At 43.4% G+C, this 23,329-nt stretch overlaps 1 protein-coding gene across 1 annotated transcript in view; it reads left to right on the forward strand.

Moving 5' to 3' along the window:
- LAMC1 (laminin subunit gamma 1) overlaps positions 1-23,329 on the forward strand; it is a 343,593-nt gene that overhangs the window by 236,196 nt on the left and 84,068 nt on the right. The window contains exons 14-18 of the mRNA XM_086955666.1: positions 8,150-8,395; positions 8,487-8,640; positions 9,854-9,996; positions 11,847-12,025; positions 18,611-18,767. Coding sequence (XP_086811792.1) covers positions 8,150-8,395; positions 8,487-8,640; positions 9,854-9,996; positions 11,847-12,025; positions 18,611-18,767 — 879 coding nt within the window. The remainder of the gene's footprint in view (positions 1-8,149; positions 8,396-8,486; positions 8,641-9,853; positions 9,997-11,846; positions 12,026-18,610; positions 18,768-23,329) is intronic.

Here is a 23,329-nt window from a genome sequence, read left to right on the forward strand (position 1 = left end):
CAAGCAAGACGTCATACCACCAGAGCATGCTATGCAGCAAAGTGGAAAAGGTTTGCTGTATACTGTAACAGTAACAACATCAACCGTCTGGACGCATCCACTAAAGGGATTATTTGATATTTACTACACTTGCAGCAATGTAACCTTGCTTATACCTCTATTAGAGTACATCTTGCAGCTATAGCGGCTTACCTGCAAAACAGACAACATCTTTCCCTGTTTGAAGTGCCAGCAATTAAAGCTTTCATGGAAGGCCTCTAAAGAATCATTCCACCAAGACCACCGCCTTCCCCAGTCTGGAATCTCAACATAGTACTTACCAGACTAATGGGACCACCTTTCGAACCTATGCATAGGTGTGAAATACAATTCCTCACATGGAAGGTGGCTTTTCTTATAGCTATTACTTCACTCAGAAGAGTAAGTGAATTGCAAGCATTCACAATACAAGAACCATTCCTGCAGTTACACCAAAATAAAGTGGTTCTTAGAACAAACCCAAAATTCTTGCCTAAAGTAATTTCAGCATTCTACATCAATCAGCTAGTGGAACTACCAGTCTTCTTACCAAAACCACAGACGGTAGCAGAAAGGGCCCTACATACATTAATGTCAAAAGGCGATATTGTACTACATAGAAAGAACACAAACTTTCAGAAAGACAAAACAACTATTTGTAGCGTTTTCTCCTACACATAAGGGCAATCCTATCTCTAAAGCAGGCATTGCCAGGTGGATTGTAACATTTATACAAATATGTTACTTAAAAGCAAAAAGGGCATTAACTGTTCCTCTTAGAGCTCACTCTACACGTAAACTAGGAGCATCTATGGCAGTCTTAGGAAACATTCCTCTAGATGACGTATGCAAAGCAGCTACCTGGGTTACACCGCATACCTTCTCAAAACACTACTGTGTCGATGTGCAGGTAAAACAACAGGCTAGAGTGGGACAAGCTGTACTAAAAACTTTATTTCAGACTGTTGCAACAGACACTGGTGACCACCGCTAGGGAGATAACTGCTGTATAGTCTATTCATAAATGTACCATCTGCAGCCCATATGCCTCGAACGGAATATGCTACTTACCAGTATGCATCTGTTCTTGGCATAGAGGGCTGCAGAGTGGTACATGCCCTCCCAGGAAACCTGTGTCTGTTCCAACAATATCTTATTTAGATACACTTACATGGGCATTTCTATCTGTATTCTATCATACTACTCCATCTAACCCTACTATGGCAAAACAATCTAAGGATGGAGCCGATTCCCATGCGCACTACCAACCAAAGGAGGAGTCACCAAGCTACAAAAGACTCTCCAAGAGAAAAACAAAGTGCAATAATCCGAGCCCAACACCAGATGGCGATCTATTCATAAATGTACCACTCTGCAGCCCTCTATGCCAAGAGCAGATGCATACTGGTAAGTAGCATATTCCTTACTAATGCCAAATACAATAAAATGGGCACTATCAGTTTTTAAAATTCTAAGGAACTCTAAGTAGCTCCTGATGTTCAGACTTCTGCATATGGGCGTGATCCACTTTTGTCTGGGTCTAGCATATGAATAATTTAAATTTGGGGGTGCTGGCAATGCTGCACCATCGTTTTTCTGTACTACTACCAGAGTGCAAATGCATCCCAGAGCTCTTCAGCCTAAAAACTCAACAAGGTGCCAATCTCAAAACTGGAGAGGGTGCACTGCCTGGCATACAGTCACATGCTTCTCCCAGATACACTGTGGTAAATGTAATGCATGATAAGACTCACTTTAGCTGAAAGTCTTTTACTAGTAACCATTTTGGCACAGCCAGTGCTGTACATCTCTTGACACATGTTTCAGGATATTTGTCCTTCTTCAGTATTCGCTCTCTGGGAGTGGCACAGAAACTTTAAGACTTGGAACAGCATTGCCAGCACCCCCTACTCTATTCTGAAGAAGGGCAAATACTGTGAAATAGGTCTATAGAGGCACAGCACTGGCTGCGCCAACAATGGTAAATGCTAAGGACTTTTAACTAAAGTGAGTGTTACCATGTCATTATTAATGGTCGCCATCTTTAGATTATTTTTCCCCCTGCTGTTTTGCTTGGATGCATAGTCCAGAGCTCCAGGAAGTGATATAAGTCTAGAACTGTAGCACTTCCTGGGGCTTGTAGTGTGGTGATTTTCATATGCCATCCTGAGCCGCAATTGCTCCTTCAGTTGGTTCTTCTATTGAGCTTGCAAACAGTTGCAGAAAGAGGTTTTCTCCCGAAGTGTTGAAGGGAAATTTGAGTGAAGTTCTAGGAGCTTTCAGTTTTAGGCTAGCTGCACCCTTCAACAGAAGTGCAGTGTGGCTCAGTGGTGGCAAGATTGGCTTTATTAGTGACCAGATCTGGGTCTCCTTTGGGTGAGGACTGGGACATAGCATAGACTTCATTTCCCAACACCCACCAGCAGAGGAAATGTCACCACGGCACCCTGCGTTCCTCCCCCTTCCCAGGACCTGCACCATAGTTGAGCCCGTCTGCTTCCCGTGCCAGAAACCTTGGTCCGTTTACCATCCAGCGATAACCCCAGCTGTTGCAGCACCTCACACCATTAAGGAATGTCGGGGTAAATGGTGACAAAGGGTTCCGTCTATTATATAGATTGCTACCACGTTTGGCCCAAAGGTTACCATGTAACTACGATCTTGTGGTCTAAGCATAGTTACTACTAGTGGACTGATATTGATGGAAATGATCAACACATTGCTCTCTGATTTTGCCTTTTTGAAGTTGTATCAAATATCAGCCCATAGATTGTATATTTTGTAAATAGCACTTGCACACTGTACTCACTTATGTCACTTGTTTTTGCAGCTACAGTAGGAATTAATAACCATGGATTTGCTATATTGATGCAATAACCAGACAATAAGCAGTGGTGCACCTTCACAATTAATAGGTCAGGCCCATTGCTTTGTTGTATTGTGTGACTCTTCAGAGTAAACAGATCTGACTCCTGGCTTCTGATATAATTTTCGCCAGTGAACCAACTCAAACCTCTTGCCTTTATCGTTGGTTTTGCAGCGTGAATATTTTCTGGATTCACATCCTGTATCTTATTCCACCATCTAATTGTTGTGTCCAGAAATCTCTTGGTAGTCCTTGTTGGGTCTAGCTTGCAACAGGGTATGCACTGCATGAGCTCTTGGGTGCAAGAGATTGTATACACCAAGGGCTTGCAGCCCACCCATTGCTTAATATTTGTTGGCTTTCTTATCACTTATTTGCTTCCTTCTATCTGGCCAGCTGAAGCAGTCTTCAGTTTCTCTTCTTTGACTGGTGCATGAACCAAGTACTGATTGCTTCAGCTTCATTGCCGTCCTTCCTCTGATCGAGGCACAGCTTAAGTTTTTTCATTTTACCTGTTGTCCTACATGCCCCTGAGAAACTGGTTTGAAAATGGCCTCCCCTTCGCAGTCTCCTGTGCCAGCCTGTCTACCTAATCAACAGAGTAGCCCCTCTCCCAAGTGTTCCTCCGTTTGCCCTTCAAAGGCGACTTCTCAGTTGAAGCTCACTTTTTGGGCTAACCCCTATGTGGTTTCCTGCCCGCGGTAGATAACACCTTCTCCGGTGACAGTTCTCCTTTCCTGGAAGTTGTTAGCAAGTCTCTTCAGGAGGGCAGAAAGCTTTCTGCAGGCCAGACCCCAAGTAGAACAGTAAACGGGCACTTTTATTCCTGGACAACTAAAGTGGCAACTTCTTAGGTTGCACTTTCACCACCAGTGACTTTGAATTCAGTTTAGCCATTAAATCGGATTTATTGCATTGATTCTTTTGATACCTTACAGTACCAACCAACTTTAGTAGTCCCATTCAGAAGTTAACAGGGCTGAGGTGTCAGCCTGTAACTCTGTATTTGCCAATGGGGCTGCCAGCCTTTCCACAGTAAAAACAGTATACATTTTTTACTGCTGGAACATGTAAAAGTGCATGTTTTACTTTTTTACATACAGCACCCTGCCTCAGGGCTCGTTAGACCTATATATATTAAAAAGGGACGTTTGGGCTTTGCCATTACGTCAAATGGCAAACTGCCTTTCCAGTCTGCAGTGGTAGACCGGGAGCCATATTTTACCTGTGCCACTCAGGTTGACACAAGTCAGTAAGTCCCTGGGGTACACTCTAACTTACAGACCCTGGGTACCGTATACTAGGGACTTGCAAGTAAGTCAGGCTATTCCAATTGAGGACAAGTCAATTACACATGCTCCATTTTAAGGGTCAGTGCACATGCAATGAAGCCTGTTCAACATGGCTTGGGGCATTTCCTTGCCATTACAGCTGTACCTAATAGCCAAAATGGGGGGGCAAAAAGTGGGGATAAACCTGCAAAAGCCTGTATCCTTACACAAGAACAGAGTTGTACTGACTGCAAACCCACAGTTTTGCAGCATAAATCCTTCCCTAAATTCACATGCTGTGCATTTATTCCGTCATCTTGCGGTTGGGCCACAAAGTTTTTTTTTTCTTTTCTTTTTCATGGGGCGTCGACCACCCCTTGGTGCTAGGTGCATCCCTTGTGTGACGTCCGACGGCGCCCCGAAAGTTCCTGTGCGTAGTAGCTATCTTCAAGTTTTTTCTGCCGTTGGGTCTGGAAGCAAGTGGAGACACTCTGAAGTTTTGGATAAAATCCACAAATAAATTTAGGAATTTAAGAGGAAAAACAGTCATTCATCAATTGAGAAGACACCGGAGAAGGAGAGAGCCCGCCGGACACCTTTCCCTGTTGGGGATTCCGACGGAGCAACAACAACACCGATGTACCGAAATGAGGCAAGGTAGGGGCCATGGAAAATTCAACTGTCAAATGTTGCCCTTACTGCCACCAAAAATTTGCACAAGGCTATCCACACGATGTCTGAAACCTCTGCCTGCCGAGGGATCACAAGGATTAGGACTGCAAGGCCTGCTCTGTATACGTGTCGAAGACTCTCAAGGCCCGTCACAAGCAGAGGAAGGCCATTCTCGTCAGACAGAAACAATGGGTATCGCTGAGGGATTTGGGCCTCTCAATTGATGAAGATGAACAGGGGGTGACCACAGAATCGACACACGGAGGGTCAGACGTCGAGATCCTTAAAAGGGACGTCGAGAGGAAAAGTACTTCAACAAGGATGGCCAAAGACATAAAGAAGAAAACTGACAAGGTAACAAAAACCCCTCACCTGATACCAAGGGCCTAGGAAAAAAAAAAGTTCGAATGGCAGCCCAGGTGTAGACGAAAACGATGACCGAGGGTCAACCACGGCCGAAAGAACCCCTAGGTTCCCATTCCAGGGATAGCGACGAGGGAAAAACGTCAATCATCTAAGAAAGGTGCCAGACTAGAGGCCGCGAAGGACAAGACCGTACCTTCAGAGGTAGAATCCACCACACCCAAAAAGAGGAACCCCCCCCCATCCCTGGCTTCAGACGCCGAAAGGGCACTCGGGATAGAGAAGAAAAGACTCCTGGAGGCAGAATGGCGGTACTCCAATGAAAAGTGCTAAACGAGTACAGGATTCCCGCTAAGCTCTTCACTACCACAGAGAAAGAAGAGGATACCCTCGAAGCTCTGGCAACCCCTGAACCTCAAGAGGAGGACGTTGAAAAGGAACCGCAATTTCCTGAAGAGGAGGAAGCGACAAGAACTTTTGAGGAAGAGTGGAACAACCTCGACACAGAAAGCCCTGAAGAAGAGGTCTGTGGCTATCCCTCGAAGGCCTCGCCACCAGAAGACATAGCCTTCTACCAGTGCCTCATCAAGAGATCAGCTGATAACTTTGTGGTCTCCTTAGACGAGGAGAAAGGAGACTCATGTTTTCCCCTAGAAACATTAGCACCAACCATCTGGACCAGGGTCTCATCAAAGGGAGTAAAGTAACCCCATGGGTGGAGAAAAAATATGATCCCTCCACAAGGGACCCTTATTACATTCAAGGGAACACCGTGGCGGACTCCATCATTGTTACCACAGCAAGAAGTATGAGCAACGCTCATTCCTCCACTGGCCCACATCCAGAAAGGAAAATTAGGAGAAAGGACATGGTGGGGAGAAAGATGGAGAAGAAGACAGCAACTCAATGGCACATTGCAAACTCTAATGCCCTCCTCAATAGGTATGGCCACCAGCAGTGGGACGACATTGATGAACTAATGAACAAGCTCCCAGAAGAAAATAAAGAGAGCAAAATCCATCATACAAGAGAGAAATAACATTGCTTAACACCAGTCTGAAATCAGCTCTAGGCGCAGCCGATACAGCCAGCAGAAAAATGTGCACAGGCACAGCGTAAAGAAGGCACGCCTGGCTCTGAATATTAGGCTTGAAACAAGAAGTACATATGTCCATAAACAATAAACCCTTCACAGGAGACACCCTGTTTGGAAGTGAGGTAAATGAATCCCTACAACAAATAAAGAAAAACAATGAGACAGCCAGGTCTATGGGGGGCCTGCACTAAAGGAGTGCCTTCAAAAGAGGAGGATTTAACCTCTGATGACCCACAGGAGGAGAGGTCTCCTCAACAGGACAACCTCATCAACCAACCGCATTCAAACCAGCAGTCTGTATACCAATCCTGGCATCTAAGTGGAAACGGTACATTGTATGGTATACGGAGAACAATACCCTAAATTCAATATCCATACTTAAAACAGTGCTCATATATCCTACGCACTTACTAGACAGCAAAATTAACTACTCAAGCCTCACGATGCACCTGGCATCGATTGTAGCTTACACCAGGGTAGCTTCATGTAAAAGTCTTTTCACATCACCAGGTGTCATAAGATTCCTGGTAGGTTCCAAGAGAATTGCACCCCCAAGGAAGGCTCCCGCCCCGATGCTGGAGTAATGCACAATATGTGAATCCACAAAATTCTTCAAGCTGCTAAACTTAAAGTATCCATTTTAGTTCTCATTCTAAACTCCTCCAGCCAACTGTATTGTTTATAAGTATTTCTACAAGGCAACGATGAGGCAAACAGTCATAAACTTACAAATATAACATTACTGTTGTTAAATAATCCAACCTCTCCTAAGAGGGGTTAACAAGAATATTCACAGTGAACCTATTCTACCACCCAGGGTTTTGTCAGTGGAGGGTTGCCAACCAAAAAGCCCTTTACTACCATGGTAATCTGTGTGATCCTATGTAACAGAAAAAACGGTCTACAGCCTTTAGCACATGTAATATCTGTCCACCCTGAAGGTCTATTTGCTTTAGCAGATGCTTTCACAATAAGTAAGCCAGACTTATTGCCTTTGCCATAACATTTCCTAATAAACCTATCAGACCCGTGGCAGAGAACTTATTTTTTCCCAGTAAGCCAGTGAGACTGATTGTCTTTATCACTGACTTGGCACCTTAACCAACTCAGGCCTACTGTAGTTGGCATAAGCTTTCATGCAAGGCAACCATCAGGCATACAGTCATAGAATTACAAATGAAGACACAACTACGGTTGGCTAAACAAAGTACAGTCCTCCAAAGAGTATCTAACCAGAATTATCATGGTTCAAACCTTCTAAATCCAGGGGTTGTAAGTGAAGTTAACCAGTACCACAGAACATGCCTACTACTATAGTCTGAGAGTTCATGTAACAAAATATCTCTGTACAGGTTTTAATACAGTGTAATATCAATCTACCATTAAAAGCCTATTGGCTTTAACATAAGAATTTCACATTAAATATGCCAAACCTACTGCCTTTGTCATAATTTTAAATAAAAACAGATGCCTTGATCATTGCATTGGTACCGCAACCAACCTCAGCCATAAATTGAACATGAATGAGTGTTTCCACAAGGCAAGCACTCTTTTTCAGCTCAAGCACGCAACATGTTTTGAAGGACATCAATGTTGGTAGTGCCACAGGCCTATCTTTCAGTAGTGTTTCTTATTGTTCTTTTTCTCTTTGACACCTGTGCTCAGAAGCCAGACCAAAAAATAGCAAGAATCAAAATTGAACAAAGCATAACAAATGTAGCATGCGTAATCAGCCATATAATCTACTAACTTGAACTAATATTTCTGATTTCTGCTATTTACATTAAGTAATGCACATAATTGTATCATACGAGCAGTTTCTACTGGAACAGAAAACAAGATATGTCTCATTACTCCTTCCAGGTAAACGGTGTGAACTCTGCGATGATGGCTTCTTTGGTGATCCACTTGGTGAAAGTGGCCCTGCAAGAGTGTGCCGAACTTGTAACTGCAATGAAAATATAGACACAAATGCTGTTGGGAACTGTGATCGTCTAACTGGCGAATGTCTAAAATGCATCTACAACACTGCTGGTTTCTACTGCGACCGTTGTCGAGATGGCTTCTTTGGAAACCCTCTGGCTCCTATTTCTGAAGAGAAATGCAAAGGTAATGGTAATCTTTCCTTAGTTGGTCTGCTAATTCTCATGGTTCACCTATAACTGTTAAACCCACCATATGCCTTACTTCTGTCTTCCAGCCTGCAGTTGCAATCCTTATGGTACTGTCAACCAGCAGACCAGTTGTAACCAGGTTACAGGGCAGTGTGAATGCCTCCCACATGTCACAGGAAGGGATTGTGGCGCCTGCGAGCTAGGATTCTATAACCTCCAAAGTTCACTTGGTTGTGATAGGTGAGACGCTTGATGTTTGACTAATATTTGTTTACTGCTTTCCTACCCTTTAATACCCCAAAACCCTTACTGGATGGTTATATAAGTATCGTTTCAGTTTGCATAATTTATATAGTGCTTCGTACATCAGATGAGGCAGAAGTGCTCAGATTTGCTCCAGTTTCCTCGGTGCCCTTAGGAGGAAACTGGTGGAAAAGGTGTTGGTTGTAGTTTGCCATATAAGGGAACCTTTGGTGGAATTGAATAAAGTTTGACGGTGTAGGATAGACCTGGTACATCAGACGTCTTTGCACATAACCATTGGTTATTGAAGAGTGTGTGTGTTTGAGAAAGTAGATGGTCCCAGGTGCCGTTAATTGCATCATATGGGGTTGGTTTTACCATATGTAAAAAAACACCTACAATTCGCAACTATGGTGTATCCCTTGCTGCATTCTGTCGAAGTTCACCCTGTAGCTATAGAAAGCAAAACCCACTTCATGGCAGTTAAAATGATGTACTGCATATGTCCTTATTTTCTTACTGGCAGTAATACAAAGCAGGTGAAACTTAGTGCCACTGTATCCTAGCAATTACATATAGGTATGCCTTTTATAAGTTAGTGTGTTCTTCAGTGTTTTTGTGTTTAGTTTGTCAGTGGCTGTTTTGTTGAGTAGTGGTGGTGTCAACTGGACTTTACTTGGGGAAATGTTTGTCACATGTTACTAAAATGATTCATTTAGCGTCTTTGAATAGGCCATGATCTGTGTTTGCCTCAAAAGGAGGTATATCTGTATGCTGGAAAAACGTTATGCATGTTGGTGCATCTTGGCAGTTGGCGGTTGGTGTAGCCATTCCGTCTGGTTAATGCAATTTGTTTTTTGTCAGTCTACTTCTTTTCTGTACTTGTCATAAGCACATCCTCTCGTGTTGTTGTAAGTCCTTCCTTGACTAACTTGATGCATGTGTTTAGTTACTAAACCACCTTTCTTTTACATTGTGTATTGTACTTGTGTCTATTTCACTCCGACATGCTTAGTTGTAACCACTTCATTTGGGGTATTATCTCAAATGCATTAAAATGTTGTAGTAGTGGTTAACTGGACATAGCATTGAAATTGTGTTGCTTATTGTAAGGACATTTCATTGGAGTGCCACTCAAGGTGCATCTGTAGATGTATCGATTGTTGATTATCCATACAAGTGTAGCTATCTCTAATCTCATTTATCATAGGTGTGAATGCCATGCGCTGGGCTCCACCAATGGGCAGTGTGATATCCAATCAGGTCAGTGCGAATGTCAGCCTGGCATTACTGGCCGTCGTTGTGAGCGATGTGAAGTTAATCACTTTGGATTTGGACCTGATGGATGCAAACGTAAGTAGAAGCAGCCGTTCACACAGTATAGCAACTAGTGCTCTTGCCAACACTACCACATTAGGCCCATTCTAAACATTATTTTTCAGCCACTGTCAGCCACCTTCATAATTTAGTGGTTAAAACGTCCCTTCCGTAACTATCTGTCTAATCTGTTAAGCAGATAGTGAGCTGGTGAGTGGCCGTACATAATTCATTGTAAGCCATACATAATGCTACACTGCATATTGATGTGGTACTATACCTCTAATCAGGATGTATAGGTTTGTTGCTACTTTATGCTTGCTTAAAAGTTCAGGGAAGAGTTAGTGCCAGGGTGTTTGCATTCGAACAGTCTGTGATGGTTATTGCCTACAGCGGAAAGAAGAAAAGTTGAAATTTCTACAGAGTGACCTCTTCACCTTGCTGTCTGCTGGTGGGCTGTGCAGATGCCTCCTTCCTCACTCAGTGTGATGGTCCCACTTCAGAATGTAGAATATGAGAGTGCATCCTTAGCATCTTTGGCCTACATGCACCCATAGAAACTGTGACCGTCATCTGCCATCCTTGAGGCATCCAAGCAAGTCTGTTTTTTATCCTTTGCCTTACTGTGTCACAGACCACAATTGTGAAAGATGAAGCACCACATTAGGATGGATCTATTTCCCTTTCAAATAATGACTCCAGAAGGGAGGGCGAGTGTTACACTCCCAAGATTTCAAAAGTGCACTTCTGTGTATTAAACAACATATTGCATTCTAGTATAGAATACAGTATCTTAGAGGTTTTTTCGAAAAGCTTTTTTCATGAGTCGTTCACTATTCAGGTTCGTTAATAGTCAGTGTGCTTTGTAGATCCAGACAACATGCATTTCGCCCTTTATTGACCTGCAGGCATTGGACTTTTTCATTGCTAAGCATTGTTTTCAGTTATGAAAAGGAAGGATAATATCTATGAAGAGCTCAGTTAAGGAAAACTAAGGCATACCATAAGGTCCTTTAGACAAACATGGTCTCCATGGTCACAAGTGTCTGGCCACTCACATGATTTCCAAGAGTGGTTCAAAATAGTTTTGGGACACAGTAAGTCAAAGATGAAAAGCATGCTTGTTTGAGTTCCGTGAGATGTTAAATCTTGGAAGTAGTTGCAATGAGTACATGCAGGTCAAAGGTGCTAAAAGTGCATTCTCACATACTACATTCTGAAACGGGTCCATTGTGGAAAGAGGCATGGAGGTGTTAAATCTGAAATAATCGTTTATGCCAAATGTGGTTCTCTGAATAGATGAACTAGGCACATAATGTGACCAAAGACCAAGGTGGGTGCCCAATGCATAGCCCACTACCAAAGGCAGTGTGCAGTACTTCTGTAGGCGGGGGTAATGGTTGCAAAGTAGGGCTAACGAACTAGGAGGCTTGACACTCCAATTATCCAGAGTGGGCAACCTGGGCCAGTTATGAATATTAAACTAGGAGAAAGACTTGCTATCGGAACATGTGCATCAAATTGGGAGCACTATTGAGTGTAGTTTTCATTTTGGGGGGGAAATTGTATAAAGAAATTATTAGTGAAAACATATTCATAAAACTGTTCTGCATATTAGAAACATAATTTTTACAGCCTGTACCTTTTTTATGGATTTAACAGGTAACATGTCATTTAATGCTTGGATTCGGAAAGGAGGACTTATTTGTGTTTAACCAAAACTTTTGTTTTTGAATCAAGTCTTTTAATTATGGTAAAAACCTTATTACGTTGGCATGTCTGGATTATTGCATGTCACTTATTATAGACAGTTGACTCATTTGGTTTGATCGTATCCTATGCACATTTTACTAGTCTAAACACTTTGTCTCTTCACCCCTCTTCAGCATGCGACTGTGACCCAGAGGGCTCTCGATCCTTACAGTGTAAGGACGATGGTCGTTGTGAGTGTAAAGAGGGTTTCGTGGGAAACCTCTGTGATCAGTGTGAAGAGAATTATTTCTACAATCGATCCTCTCCAGGCTGTCAAGAGTGTCCTGCGTGCTACAGGCTTGTAAAGGACAAGGTAATTACGGGGTATACTTTTTAAAAAACATTAGTGAAGCGAGATGACCAAAATGTAAGCTTCTTGATTAACCTTTCCTGCATATTGTCCCTCATGAAAAATATTCCCTGGTGTCACTAAGGGATCTAGATTTCCATTTGTCTGTAAGATGTATGATGTAAGATGTATTCAGAATTTTTTGGTTTTATGTTTTTGTTATTGAAATTTATTTTTTTCTTTGAAGCTCCGGTCAGTTGGGCTGAGCACCTTTCTGCTTCAGCAGGCCTAGCGTAGTAGAGTACTCTGGGCATTAGAAAACCTGTCCGTACTGACATCCAGCAATTCCTGAAGATATGATGGGGCACAGTTTAAGTACCTGGTGAGGATGCTCGGAGAATGCAGTTTTTGGCCTGCACCGGTACACCAGCTGAGTCTATCTGGAATTTTCAGTCATTTATTTATAACTGGTTCCTGTTCCATGCAGTGGAAATGTGGTCTCTCAGTAAAAAAAAAAAATTATATATATATATATATATATATATATATCTTGAAATATTACATACAAAGTTAAATTGGTGCTAAAAATATAGTTTAGCAAAAAATTCATTCAGTTCAATTCCACGACAAATATATCAATTATAAATCCTCCATATTTAAAAACCTTCACCAAATTTTAATATAACAAGCATATTATTGAATTATAAGGTGTATAGAGAGTTTCCAAATTTTAGAAAAGGTTCTCCCCCCCCCCCCCCCCCCCACACTCCCCCCAACCTCTTGCATACAAATAGTTTTCGATGCAAACTCTACTTTACGTCTCCAGTTACAATCGAAATTCGGGTGGTTTAGGTGATCTCCAACAAGTAGCAATCGCAGAATGTGCGAACTGTATTGCAATGAACCACCAGAAACGTGCATCTCTTGGTCGAATTCCCAAATTCTTAGAGCTACCAAGAAGAATAGAGTTCCCACCCAGAGCAATCTCACCCACCCAGTGAAACCTACATGCTTGTCCAGACTCCTCCCCAAAATGTTCTTAGCCTATTAAATCTCCAGATCAAATGAACCAAGTTTCCACACTATGTATACCTGGGATACTGATGAGATAAATTGGACAATCCACTGAGAATTCAACTGCATTCTCCTTAAATTGGATCCTACCAGCCCTCTGCAGTTTACGTTGGGAGGTTTCTATCCGTTCATCTTGTGTCACCTTTGTTTCTTTTGACCATTTACTTTTTAGAGCACAAAACTGGTCTTCAGAGTTGTTCTGCAAGACCCGTAACTAGGGTACCTAATGGCTTAACATACCCTGATTGCTAAAGGGCCATCTAGAGCCTGAACTACCTCCCTTGTAGATTCAGTATGAAGCTGCAGATTTTTTTTGACTGGGGTGACTGTTTGAAAGTAGGTAAGCTTATTTTGAGTCTATGCTGATTGAGGCTTAAGCTGTATTGCTTGCCATGAATCTAGATTATCATTAATGAACCAGTCCCCTACTTTCCAGAGATGGCATTTTTTCTGTTTCTCTCTTTTGACCAAGCTTCCAGACATATGTATTTAAGAGGGTTTCTGCGTGGATGTCAGGAATCTTGAACCATCACCACAACTACTGCTGCTTTTGGCAGAAAATAGTCAATATGTAATACCTTACCAATTTTGGAGTCCTGACTGAGGGGTTTGAGTACCTGAATAAGGGAAATTCCCAAGTTTTAAGCCATCCTAAAATAATTATTAAATATCCCAGATTGATTGAAATTGTAAAACCTTTATTATTAATAATGCAGCAAAATAGTATGCTTCCATTCAGGGAGTGACCGTATGCCATCTTCATATGTCTAGGTGGACTCTGTTTCTGGAGCACTGGGTACCTCGATTGGACCGATGGGCCACCTGGATTCGGGCAGTAGGCATCTGGTGAAGTGATGGTTCCAGGTGTCTGGTTTCTTTGTCCTCAGCAGGCTCAGAGTCTGTATTTGGAGTTTCATTTGAACAGAGCTGCTGTTCACAGGAGATGCAGTCTTTGTTGAAGGCATTCAGTCCTCCCAGGGTTCTGGAAGTCGTTGGCTGCAGGGCAAGGTGACTTTTTGCACAGGATCTCTGAAAATTGCAGACGGGCCAGTAGCGTTGGGGATAAGTCAGTTCTTCTTAGCAGTCTCCTCTGCTGGGCATCTTCTTTCATCCTTCGTAGGTTGCAGGAATCTGTCTTCTTGGTTCAGGGCTGCCCCCTATATACTGTATTGAGAGGGCGTTTAAAGGGTCTCAAGGTCAGTAGCCATTGGGCTACTGTCCTTGGGGTGACTACACCCTTGGTGTGCACACCCCATGTGGGGGAGAAGGAACAATCTCTAATTCGTATTGGAGAGAGCCTGCCATCTGCAAGATGGAGGGCACTGAAGAGTGCGATTCATCTCACCGCCCCCACCTGAGGGGTGGAGTTGGCAGAGGTGGGCACATCTGGGCTGCTCTAATGTTTCCCGCCTATCTTCCTGCTGAAAAGGAGGGGAGACAGGGGGGCTGCTGCTGATAGCAGGAGAGGCTGGGGGTCACATTGCAAAGGCGGCAAGGCCATTGAAGCTCCCCTGCCACAGATAGCTCTTCAAGGCCTGGGGAAGGTGTGACCACCTCCACCCTGGAAAGGCTTTATTTTTGGTCTCAACGAAGGAATCCTCCCACCCCAGAATTCCAGAAATGTGTCTTGTGGTGGCAGGCTTGTGTGTACCAGTCAGGGAACACACCAGAGGCTGTTCGTTTTTCCGGAGGCATCTCAAATAAGCCCTCTGAGTGCATTGTATAATAAATCCCACACTGGCATCAGTGTGGGTTTGTTAAAGTTGAGAACTTTGATACCAAACGTCCCAGAATTCAGTAAAGCCATTATGGTGTTGTGGAGTTAGTAATGATAAACTCCCAGACCGTATACTCTTTCATGGCTTTACTACACTTATAATGTCTAAGAATGGACTTAGACACTGTAGGGGCACAGTGCTCATGTAACTGTACCCTCACCAGTTGTATAGTGCACCCAGCTAAAGGGGTGTCTTACATACTTACATACTTACCTATACCATAGACAGTGGTTTGCAGGCTTGACACACAGGTATGTGTGCCATGTCTTCTCTTCACTTTTCTCTGCTCCAAAACATGCAGCCTGCAATGGCAGTGTATGTATGTTAAGGTACAGGACCTCTATAGGTGGCACAATATGTGCTGCAGCCCTTAGACGCCTTCCCTGTTCACATTGCCCTTGGTACCCATGGTACCTATTAAAAGGGACTTGCATGTGGCCAGATAAGGGTCGATTGGGGTTACATGCCCTGGGAACCTGATTTGGAGGGACCCAGGGCGCATCAAGTCAAAGTGCATCTGGCAAAAAGTGATGGTGGGGGGAGGGGGTGGGTGGGGGGGGAGTTAACTGCACCAGAAACCCAGCTTCCTATACCTCAGTCTTGAAGATGAGGGGACTCTTCCAATCAGAGCTGTGGGAGGGGGCATAATAGAGGGTGTAGTCACTCTAAGTGAGGTGCCCATTGACCCTGCCTGTTAATCCCTTAAAACACCCCCTAAATCTGGTATTTAGGAGGCTCCCTCAGACCTTGAAAGTAGTTTCCTGCCGACCAAAGAAGAACAAGGAAGACTCTGTGCAGCGAAGCCTAAAAACGACTACTGACTTGGCCCCAGTCCTACCGGTCTGTCCCTAGCTTCAAAGACCTGTGAGGAAGTGAACGTCTGTCCTACAGCAAGCGACTTCCAGAACCTGAGGAAGACTGCCTGCTCTTCGACAAAGATCAGAGACTCCCGAGGACAGCAGCTCTGTCCCCAAGAAACCTACAGACAACTCAAACTTGCTACACAAGGGCAGAGAAAACTTTGCCTACAGTGAGAAATAAGAGTGCAACCCTTGCATTCTTGGAAAACATGCCCATCAGTGACATCTAAATAGCTGCAACATGGTCATCCACACACCCCTTCAAAAAACGCTACTATGTGGACATCTAGATAAGACAAGGACTCACAGGTGGGACAGAGTGTTACAACCCACATTTGCTAACTCAAGCATCAACCCATCCTCCCCAAGAAGACTTATACCACTACTTAATCCATGCACAGTATGTGAATCCAGGAAGGATTCATGCTGCAAAAACGAAATGATTACTTGCCAGTCAGAGTAGTTTTGCGCTTGAAAGCTTTTCTGGATTCACATATGACCCAGCCAACTCTCCAGAAGTGTTTGGGAACAAACTGGTGAGGTGAACACCACTTAAAGAAATAGGAAGTTTCCAACTACTAAAGTCGCCAAGGGGAAAAAAAATCAAAAGATGGAGAGCACGTCTGATGTCACAAAGGGGCTCGACATGCCACCAAATGGTGGTTGATGCCCAAAAGAGAGAGAAAAACAAGCATTTACAATGCAAAGGTCTCGCATTTGCGAGAGTTTAAGCTATTAGCATTGTAAATTACAATGCCTTTTATTGATCTGTTTTGATAATTAACACATAAATAAACAGCATTCTCATTTATAATGCCAATAGCTCAAACTCTTGTAAATACGAGACCTATTTAATTTAAAAAAAGTGGCCACCTTTGTCCCAGGCTTCTGCGTAGTGAACGCACGCATGGCGCGCTGAAAGTTGCAGGAAAGTATGTCGTGCCTGCAGTAGGAGAAACTCATTAAAGAAAATAGTGCTTATAGACTAAATAAGACATACCATGTAACAGAAGTAAAAGGGCCAGTCCTCATGGGAGGTTACAAATGAAGACACGGCGGTACTAAGGAGGGACTAACAAGCCTATTAACGAATCAGAAGCCAGCATTTACAAAGGACAATGACACAAGCCACTGAAAAATATGGGTGGAGAGTAGGCGGAGCTTCAAGTACGTGATAGAATACAGAATGCCTTACAGCGCATGCGCTGCCTAAGCTCGACCTAAAAAGGACAGACCGGATTCACTGTAAAACCCAATGTGAAGGAAAAACATAATCATTCAGCAAAGGATCTTCTATATATAAAAACCATTGCTCCAGTAGACTACATCCTAGTCTCCACAGTAATAAAGAGAGCCAATGCCCTGGCATCTAACAGTCAACCACCCAGAGAAAGAACAAATTGTGGCTGGAAAGATGTGCCAATCTGCTGCTATTACGGCAAATAGTTTACTCAAACTGGTAACTCAGGCACCCCCCTTAACAGATTGGGCATCAACAATCAGAGAAAATAAAGATTCTGATGTAGCACCTTCCGGACAGTACGAAAAGAGGTCTAAAGCAGTTCTGCTGTAGGGAAAAACAATAATGAATACCTGTTGAAATCTGCCGTCGACATAGGTGACACAGACAGCAGGCAGATGTGCTCCGGCACCAAACTTAGAAGTCACTCCTAGTTGAGTGTCTGAGTTTAAGCAGTAAGTTCAGGTATCCATTATTAACATCCCTTTCTATAGGGGCTGGTGGGGGGAGTGTGTGTAGCGGCAGCGGATGACTCCCTACAACAGATGATAAAAAAGATATAGCAAAGGCAGCTTCAGAATGTGGTAGCTTCCAGGGAGAGTAGAGATCGGAGCAAATTCACCTCATGGTTGGATTATTGGTCAACATACGAGTTGCATGTTATCGAGACCTTTTGGTGATTTGTGCGCTATACAAGAGCATTTGACTTATGATTTTGACTTATGACTTATACTAATGGTACTATTTTTCCTTGTCGAAGGAAAATAATTCGAAGGGGTAATTTTTTACTAACTTTTGTAGTGTAAACTGCCTTTATTCACATGCTGAGCATAATTCCGCCATCTAGTGGTCTAGCCCGGATGTATTTGTATTTGGAGTCTTCCATGAAAAACTGGTCAAACTTTGGAGGCACGTATGTATCCAGGGTTTGAGAAATGTTTCAACTTCTTTAAACCTTGGATATTCATAGTCCTCTACATCTGTCTCGTTGAGAACATAGAAAAGTGGGTCCTGAACTGTTTTCGTGATACCAGGATTGTGAACTGCTAAATTACTTGATATTTGTTTCCTGAAACCCCCGTGATCTCATTGGACTGAGATTTAGTTTTGTAAATCCGTGCTTGGGTTATTGCAGTACAGCATCTATATACCCTTTGCACAAATCCAAATCCCTTGAGGAAAAAATTGTTTATTAAGAGACCTAATGAGTGCTGAAGATCCTGATTTGACTTGAATACTGTCCCTTTGGATAATATTTTTAGATCCCAGTTTAAACTTTGTGATTTGCCTACCTCATATTAAAATAAATATTTGATTTTTTTTAACTTCTGGATCAACACTGAGATTTATTCACTGTCATGCTGTATGTGTTTCTAAACTCTACAACGTCCTTAGGTGAGCCTTAACAACTCTCACTCACTTACTAAAATCTAAATTCCAAAAGGAATTAAAATGTTTATCCAATTGGAGTGCAGGAGTATTGGTGCCCTGGCAAACCAGTGGTGAACAGTACCAGCAGCGGCTACTGCCTAGCAGGCACAAGTACATGATCATTCTTTATTAGTGCAATAAAGACAAGTAACAAGTTTCTGGACTTGCTGCACACTAGCAATAGGTTTTAGTGTTGATACACTTTGATTCTTCTTCTCTTCTACAGGTTATGGAGCAAAGAGAAAAGCTACAAGATCTGGAAAACCTTATTGCTAACTTGGGGACAGGTGAAGAAACTGTGACTGATCAGGCGTTTGAGGAGCGATTGAAAGATGCAGAGATGGCCATCATGGACCTACTCCGTGATGCTCAGGAAAGCAAAGGTACCTGCAATGTGTGCATTCTAATGAGGGTCTGGTGGTAGAATGAGCATCCTGTAGGCAGGGTCTTACAAATTAACTGCTTTTACCTCACAAAGACAGTGTCCAAATTGTACGGTGGAGAAAAGCGGTTCAGATTAATATTCCTTTTTAGGTTGAGCCTAGAGCAGCGTATGCGCTGTTTCTAGACTTTTAGTAAGTGGGTTTTCAAAGTGCTACCCACAAGCTTTTGCTGGCCTCAAGCTTGCGTGCACGCACACGTGCATCAACCATTTGCCTTTCTTATCTCTTCCTCTGCATCGCTCCCTATTACTTTCACTTTCGCGGCTGTGAAAGTTACAGGGTGCCCAGCGTCCGACAGCATTCGGTTAAGGTTTCTAAACTCCGACAGCATTCGGTTAAAGGCTTCTAAACTTTCAATCTAGCTGCCCTTCTTGATCATTACAAGGTTTTTGTGCCGACCGAGGGTGCCCTGAGCGCCGCCCGGGGCGTTTAACGCCACACAGGGTTCGGCATTGTTTTTCCCAGGATTAAGCACATCACATTATGCAATACTGCAGCCACTCATAAAATCGGGACAGAGCTGCGTCGGTTTGTATTTTAGTTAACAAAGGGGGCTGTGGAGCAGTGTTCAGGGGCTTGTGGCTGCGAGTGTTGCAGTGTTTGGCTCCCTCCCCTTCACCTGTTCTGTGACAAGCCCGACATGCTGTGTCAAGATCAAAAGGCCCTCTGTTGCCGCTGGACCCTTTGTCCGCCACAAAGCGTGCTACCCCTGTGTCCGATAAATTCTGCCCTCTCGTAAAGAGCCCAGATGGGCTGCAGCGCCAGCGAGTGCCCAGGGGATTTTAGAAGGCAACCCCTGCCCTTCCCTCTGTGGGACGGTAGCTCTTTGTACCGTTCACTCCCCGGGCTTCCTCCTTGCCATAGAGCTGGTGCGGTGCCCTACACTGCCTGTAATGACAGAGCGATGCACGGTTCAGCCTAATTATATTTCCATTTCCTGAAACTGCTCCAAACCTGAGCTTGTCTGTAAAAGTTACAGGATGTTGAACCGACGCCGGAATTAGAACCTGGTTCCCCAGAGTACAAAAGGCAGCTCTGGCCATTAGGTCACTTCTTGTCCCGAGCACTTACACCCCTGCCGTGGCAGACCAACATTATAGTTTGTTTACTGAGCTGGCGTGTGTCGCCGTTGGTGCTGTCTCAACCAGTTCCTGCGTTTCTGTCACAGAAGAGACTGTCCCCCCGCACTGACCCCTCCCCCCGCCCCCACCACTCCACTTCCCCCTCGTTACGTTACTTCTCACTCCACTGTGTTCTCGCCTCCTCCACTTTCAGCGCGCGCCACTGGCTTCCATACTCAGACACCCCCCACGCCCCGACTGTAAAGCCCCCAGACATTGTACTGTAAACTATCGCATCAGGTATTTGCTCTGGCAGCATATCCTCTTCAATAGTGCACGTGCTGTCCCCCCCCCCCCCAACTGAATTTTGTCTTGAAGGCCGACAAAGCAGTGTTATAGTGGACGCTAAACAATGTGGGCGATTGAGTATTTAAAGACCCTTTAACTTTTATGCGATCATTCATTTCTGATCTCTAGTTTGGTTTCATGGCAAACCATGTGTCATCACTCTACCCACAAACAATCTGCCATTATTTGATTGTTTGAACTGTGCATTATTATAGCACTTCTCTAAATTAAATCCCTTATCGGTTGTTGTGGCACTTCAATGGAATTAATGCCATAACGCTTGCGAATATAAAGATTTTTTCAGAAAAACAGGAGGTTTTTACATGACTGCATGGATAGTGGGAGTAAATTCTATATTTAGCTCAGATGAAAGGGAATGTGCTGCTACATTTTGGAGCAGATGGGTTTTTGGTACACCTATTAGGGGAAGCAAGACAAGCTCGCACCACTAACTTAATTAGTTTATGAACGATATTAAGGACGCCATATTACTGCCAGAGGATGTCTCTGTGATGCTGTTCTCCAGTACAGCTCTCTGGTGTGGTGCACAAATTACTTTAACCACATATAGTCTCAGAGAAGCTTGCATACTACTTAGTCTTAAAAGATCTTTCCATTGCAGTAAATGATAAAAAACCTACAACCTGAGCGATGGGTCATTTTGCAAATGATGTTTCAGACACAATATTTCTGTCAAGCTATATTTTTGCTGACAACATATAAAATACAACTATGCCCAATGCAGGCAGCAGCCCACCTGTGTGGTTCTCTCACCATGACCCCTTCCGTGTACTCAGGCCAGCTACCGCAGGCTTAGTACCTGAACCTCAAATGACAAAGGACCTGCCTGAATCATGACTCCTAGCCACTAGGTTAATGCACATACTACAGAGCTCAGCATGCAGCGTGAAGCTCAGGGTTTGCAATGCTGTGGGGGGCTAACTGACCATTTGAGAGGGTTCCTAATATTTGCAGCACCTAAAAATGAATTTTCTTTAGCCCTCAGTACTACAGGAATATTTACAACTGAGTCACAGAGGTAGGAAAAAACAGGAAACCTGTTTGTGCAGTCAGACTATTTTTTGCAAGCTTTGTAACCCTTGCAGTTAAACAAGAATCGGTTGTCTTCAGCACCTCTATGACTCCCACGTTTTTCATAACTTTAAAATATAAACGTACAATTCACCATCCATTAGCGTGAAAACCTGTCCTTTCTTTGGGCTGCGATTGGCCAGGCCATGTATTTACGAACTGCATAGCTAATCACTTAAAAGGTCCCAAAGGTGAGACCTGTTGGCTATGCCAATGCTAGTTTCAGATGCCCTCCATGAACTCAGTATGAAGGCCATGAATTTGTGCATAGACCTTTAAAATCCCAAAGGGTTATGGTAGGTTTCAGGGCTTCCAGGCTGGGATTGTGAAGCATGGCTTATAGTAACCTATATCCGTTTCCAATTGGCAGCTGCGGTACTAGTGCACTAAACTCCCGTCCCACTTTTACATAAAGGGTTCCTACTGACAGTTTGACTCCCCTGTCTTAGTGAGTTAGTAATTTCCGGCAGTATAAAAAGTTCAGGATCAAAGAATATTACCTTTATAACCATCCCTTTTGTAGATGAGGTCCTAGATGAGGAGTAATTGTATTCCTTAGTTACCAACAATAGCATTGACGGTGATGCGCCTTGGGCAAATCTTGCAAAACGGCCATTTTGATTTGCTAAATCTCAGATATAATTGAAGCTTAGACCTAAACAAGACTTGTGGAAATCGAAATGGGATTTGTGGTTCTCTTCTGTGCTCCTGGTACCAAATTTAGTAGTTTGATCTTAGCTAAGGAGTTATTGCTGCAGTTGATAATGGCAAATGTATTTTCGGGTATTGTGATTGACCCTCGTTTGATGTGCCATACTACTGCGTATAAAATACCGGAATATATTTCTTTGTCTAACAGTCCTTAATTGTAACATAGTATTTCAACTGTGTTTTTTTTCCGGGTCTGAATACAGATTGTGATATTAATGCATCGTTAGTATGATGTTCTGGATGACTTCACTAGTGCAAGTGCATGCTAAATATTAGTACATGGTATCCCATTGTATGCATCAACAGTACATGAAATTGCGACATAATTATTTTAGAAACTGGGTTGCAACCCACTGGTGGGTCATGAGCCCATTTTTTGGTGGATTCTGAAAGTCTAAGTAATAAAGATGTCTTTTATTTTTATGTTTATCGTGTCACAATTGCTATGCTAGAAGATAGAGGACAAATGTCAGGCTATGTGTTCTGTCAAGTTGGTGTTTAGAAACTTCTCTCATTTTGCAGTCAGATGAAGTAAAGTGAATTATGTGACAGTCTTGCTGGGGTACATGTATATAAAAGGAAAGGCTGTTTATAAGATGTCCTGTTTATTTTTGTAGCACAACAAAAAGTAAACACCTCCAAATGAATTGCACACATTCAGCATCAAAACGCCCTAGGCAGATATGGCTCCACTACCCAGTACAAGTATAAACTAAGACTTTTGCAGCATGAATCTCTTCTGGATTCACTATGCTGCGCATTATTCTGCCATATAGTGGTTGGGTCTGGAAATGTAGTATTTCTTTTTTTTTTTTTTTTGCTGTTGGTGGGCGTGGACTACGTAGTACCATTTGGTGCCCTTCTGTGAGGTCGACTGACTTCCTCCAGAAGCTCCCACCTTTGGAAGCCATCTTCAGATTCTTTTTTTCCACCGTTGGGTCTGGATTGATGCAGAGAATCTCCCAAGTTTGGAGAGAACAATTGTGGAAAATCAGAGAAAAATCGGTCGAACGGTGTCCTCCACTTTCAATTCTAAATCTACGACGACCGCAGTTCGAAGAGGGGGAAAAAAACGAGAACTTCGTAGACGATTGGAGAATGTGCATACATGGGGCTTCCTGGGTGCGGTAATGGACAAGACGCTGTTCAAGTTCTCTAAGAACTGCCACTGCAAACATGCACAAAAGGATCAGCACCCGGTCTGTAACCTGTGCCCGCCGCTGGATCATTGAAGCGACGACTGTAACGCCTGCTCGGTCTTCACCCCGAAAACGTCGAGGGTAAGCGAAA

The sequence above is a fragment of the Lissotriton vulgaris genome, chromosome 1_1 (genome assembly GCF_964263255.1).
Source record: "Lissotriton vulgaris chromosome 1_1, aLisVul1.2, whole genome shotgun sequence".
In the NCBI taxonomy this organism is placed as follows: domain Eukaryota; kingdom Metazoa; phylum Chordata; class Amphibia; order Caudata; family Salamandridae; genus Lissotriton; species Lissotriton vulgaris.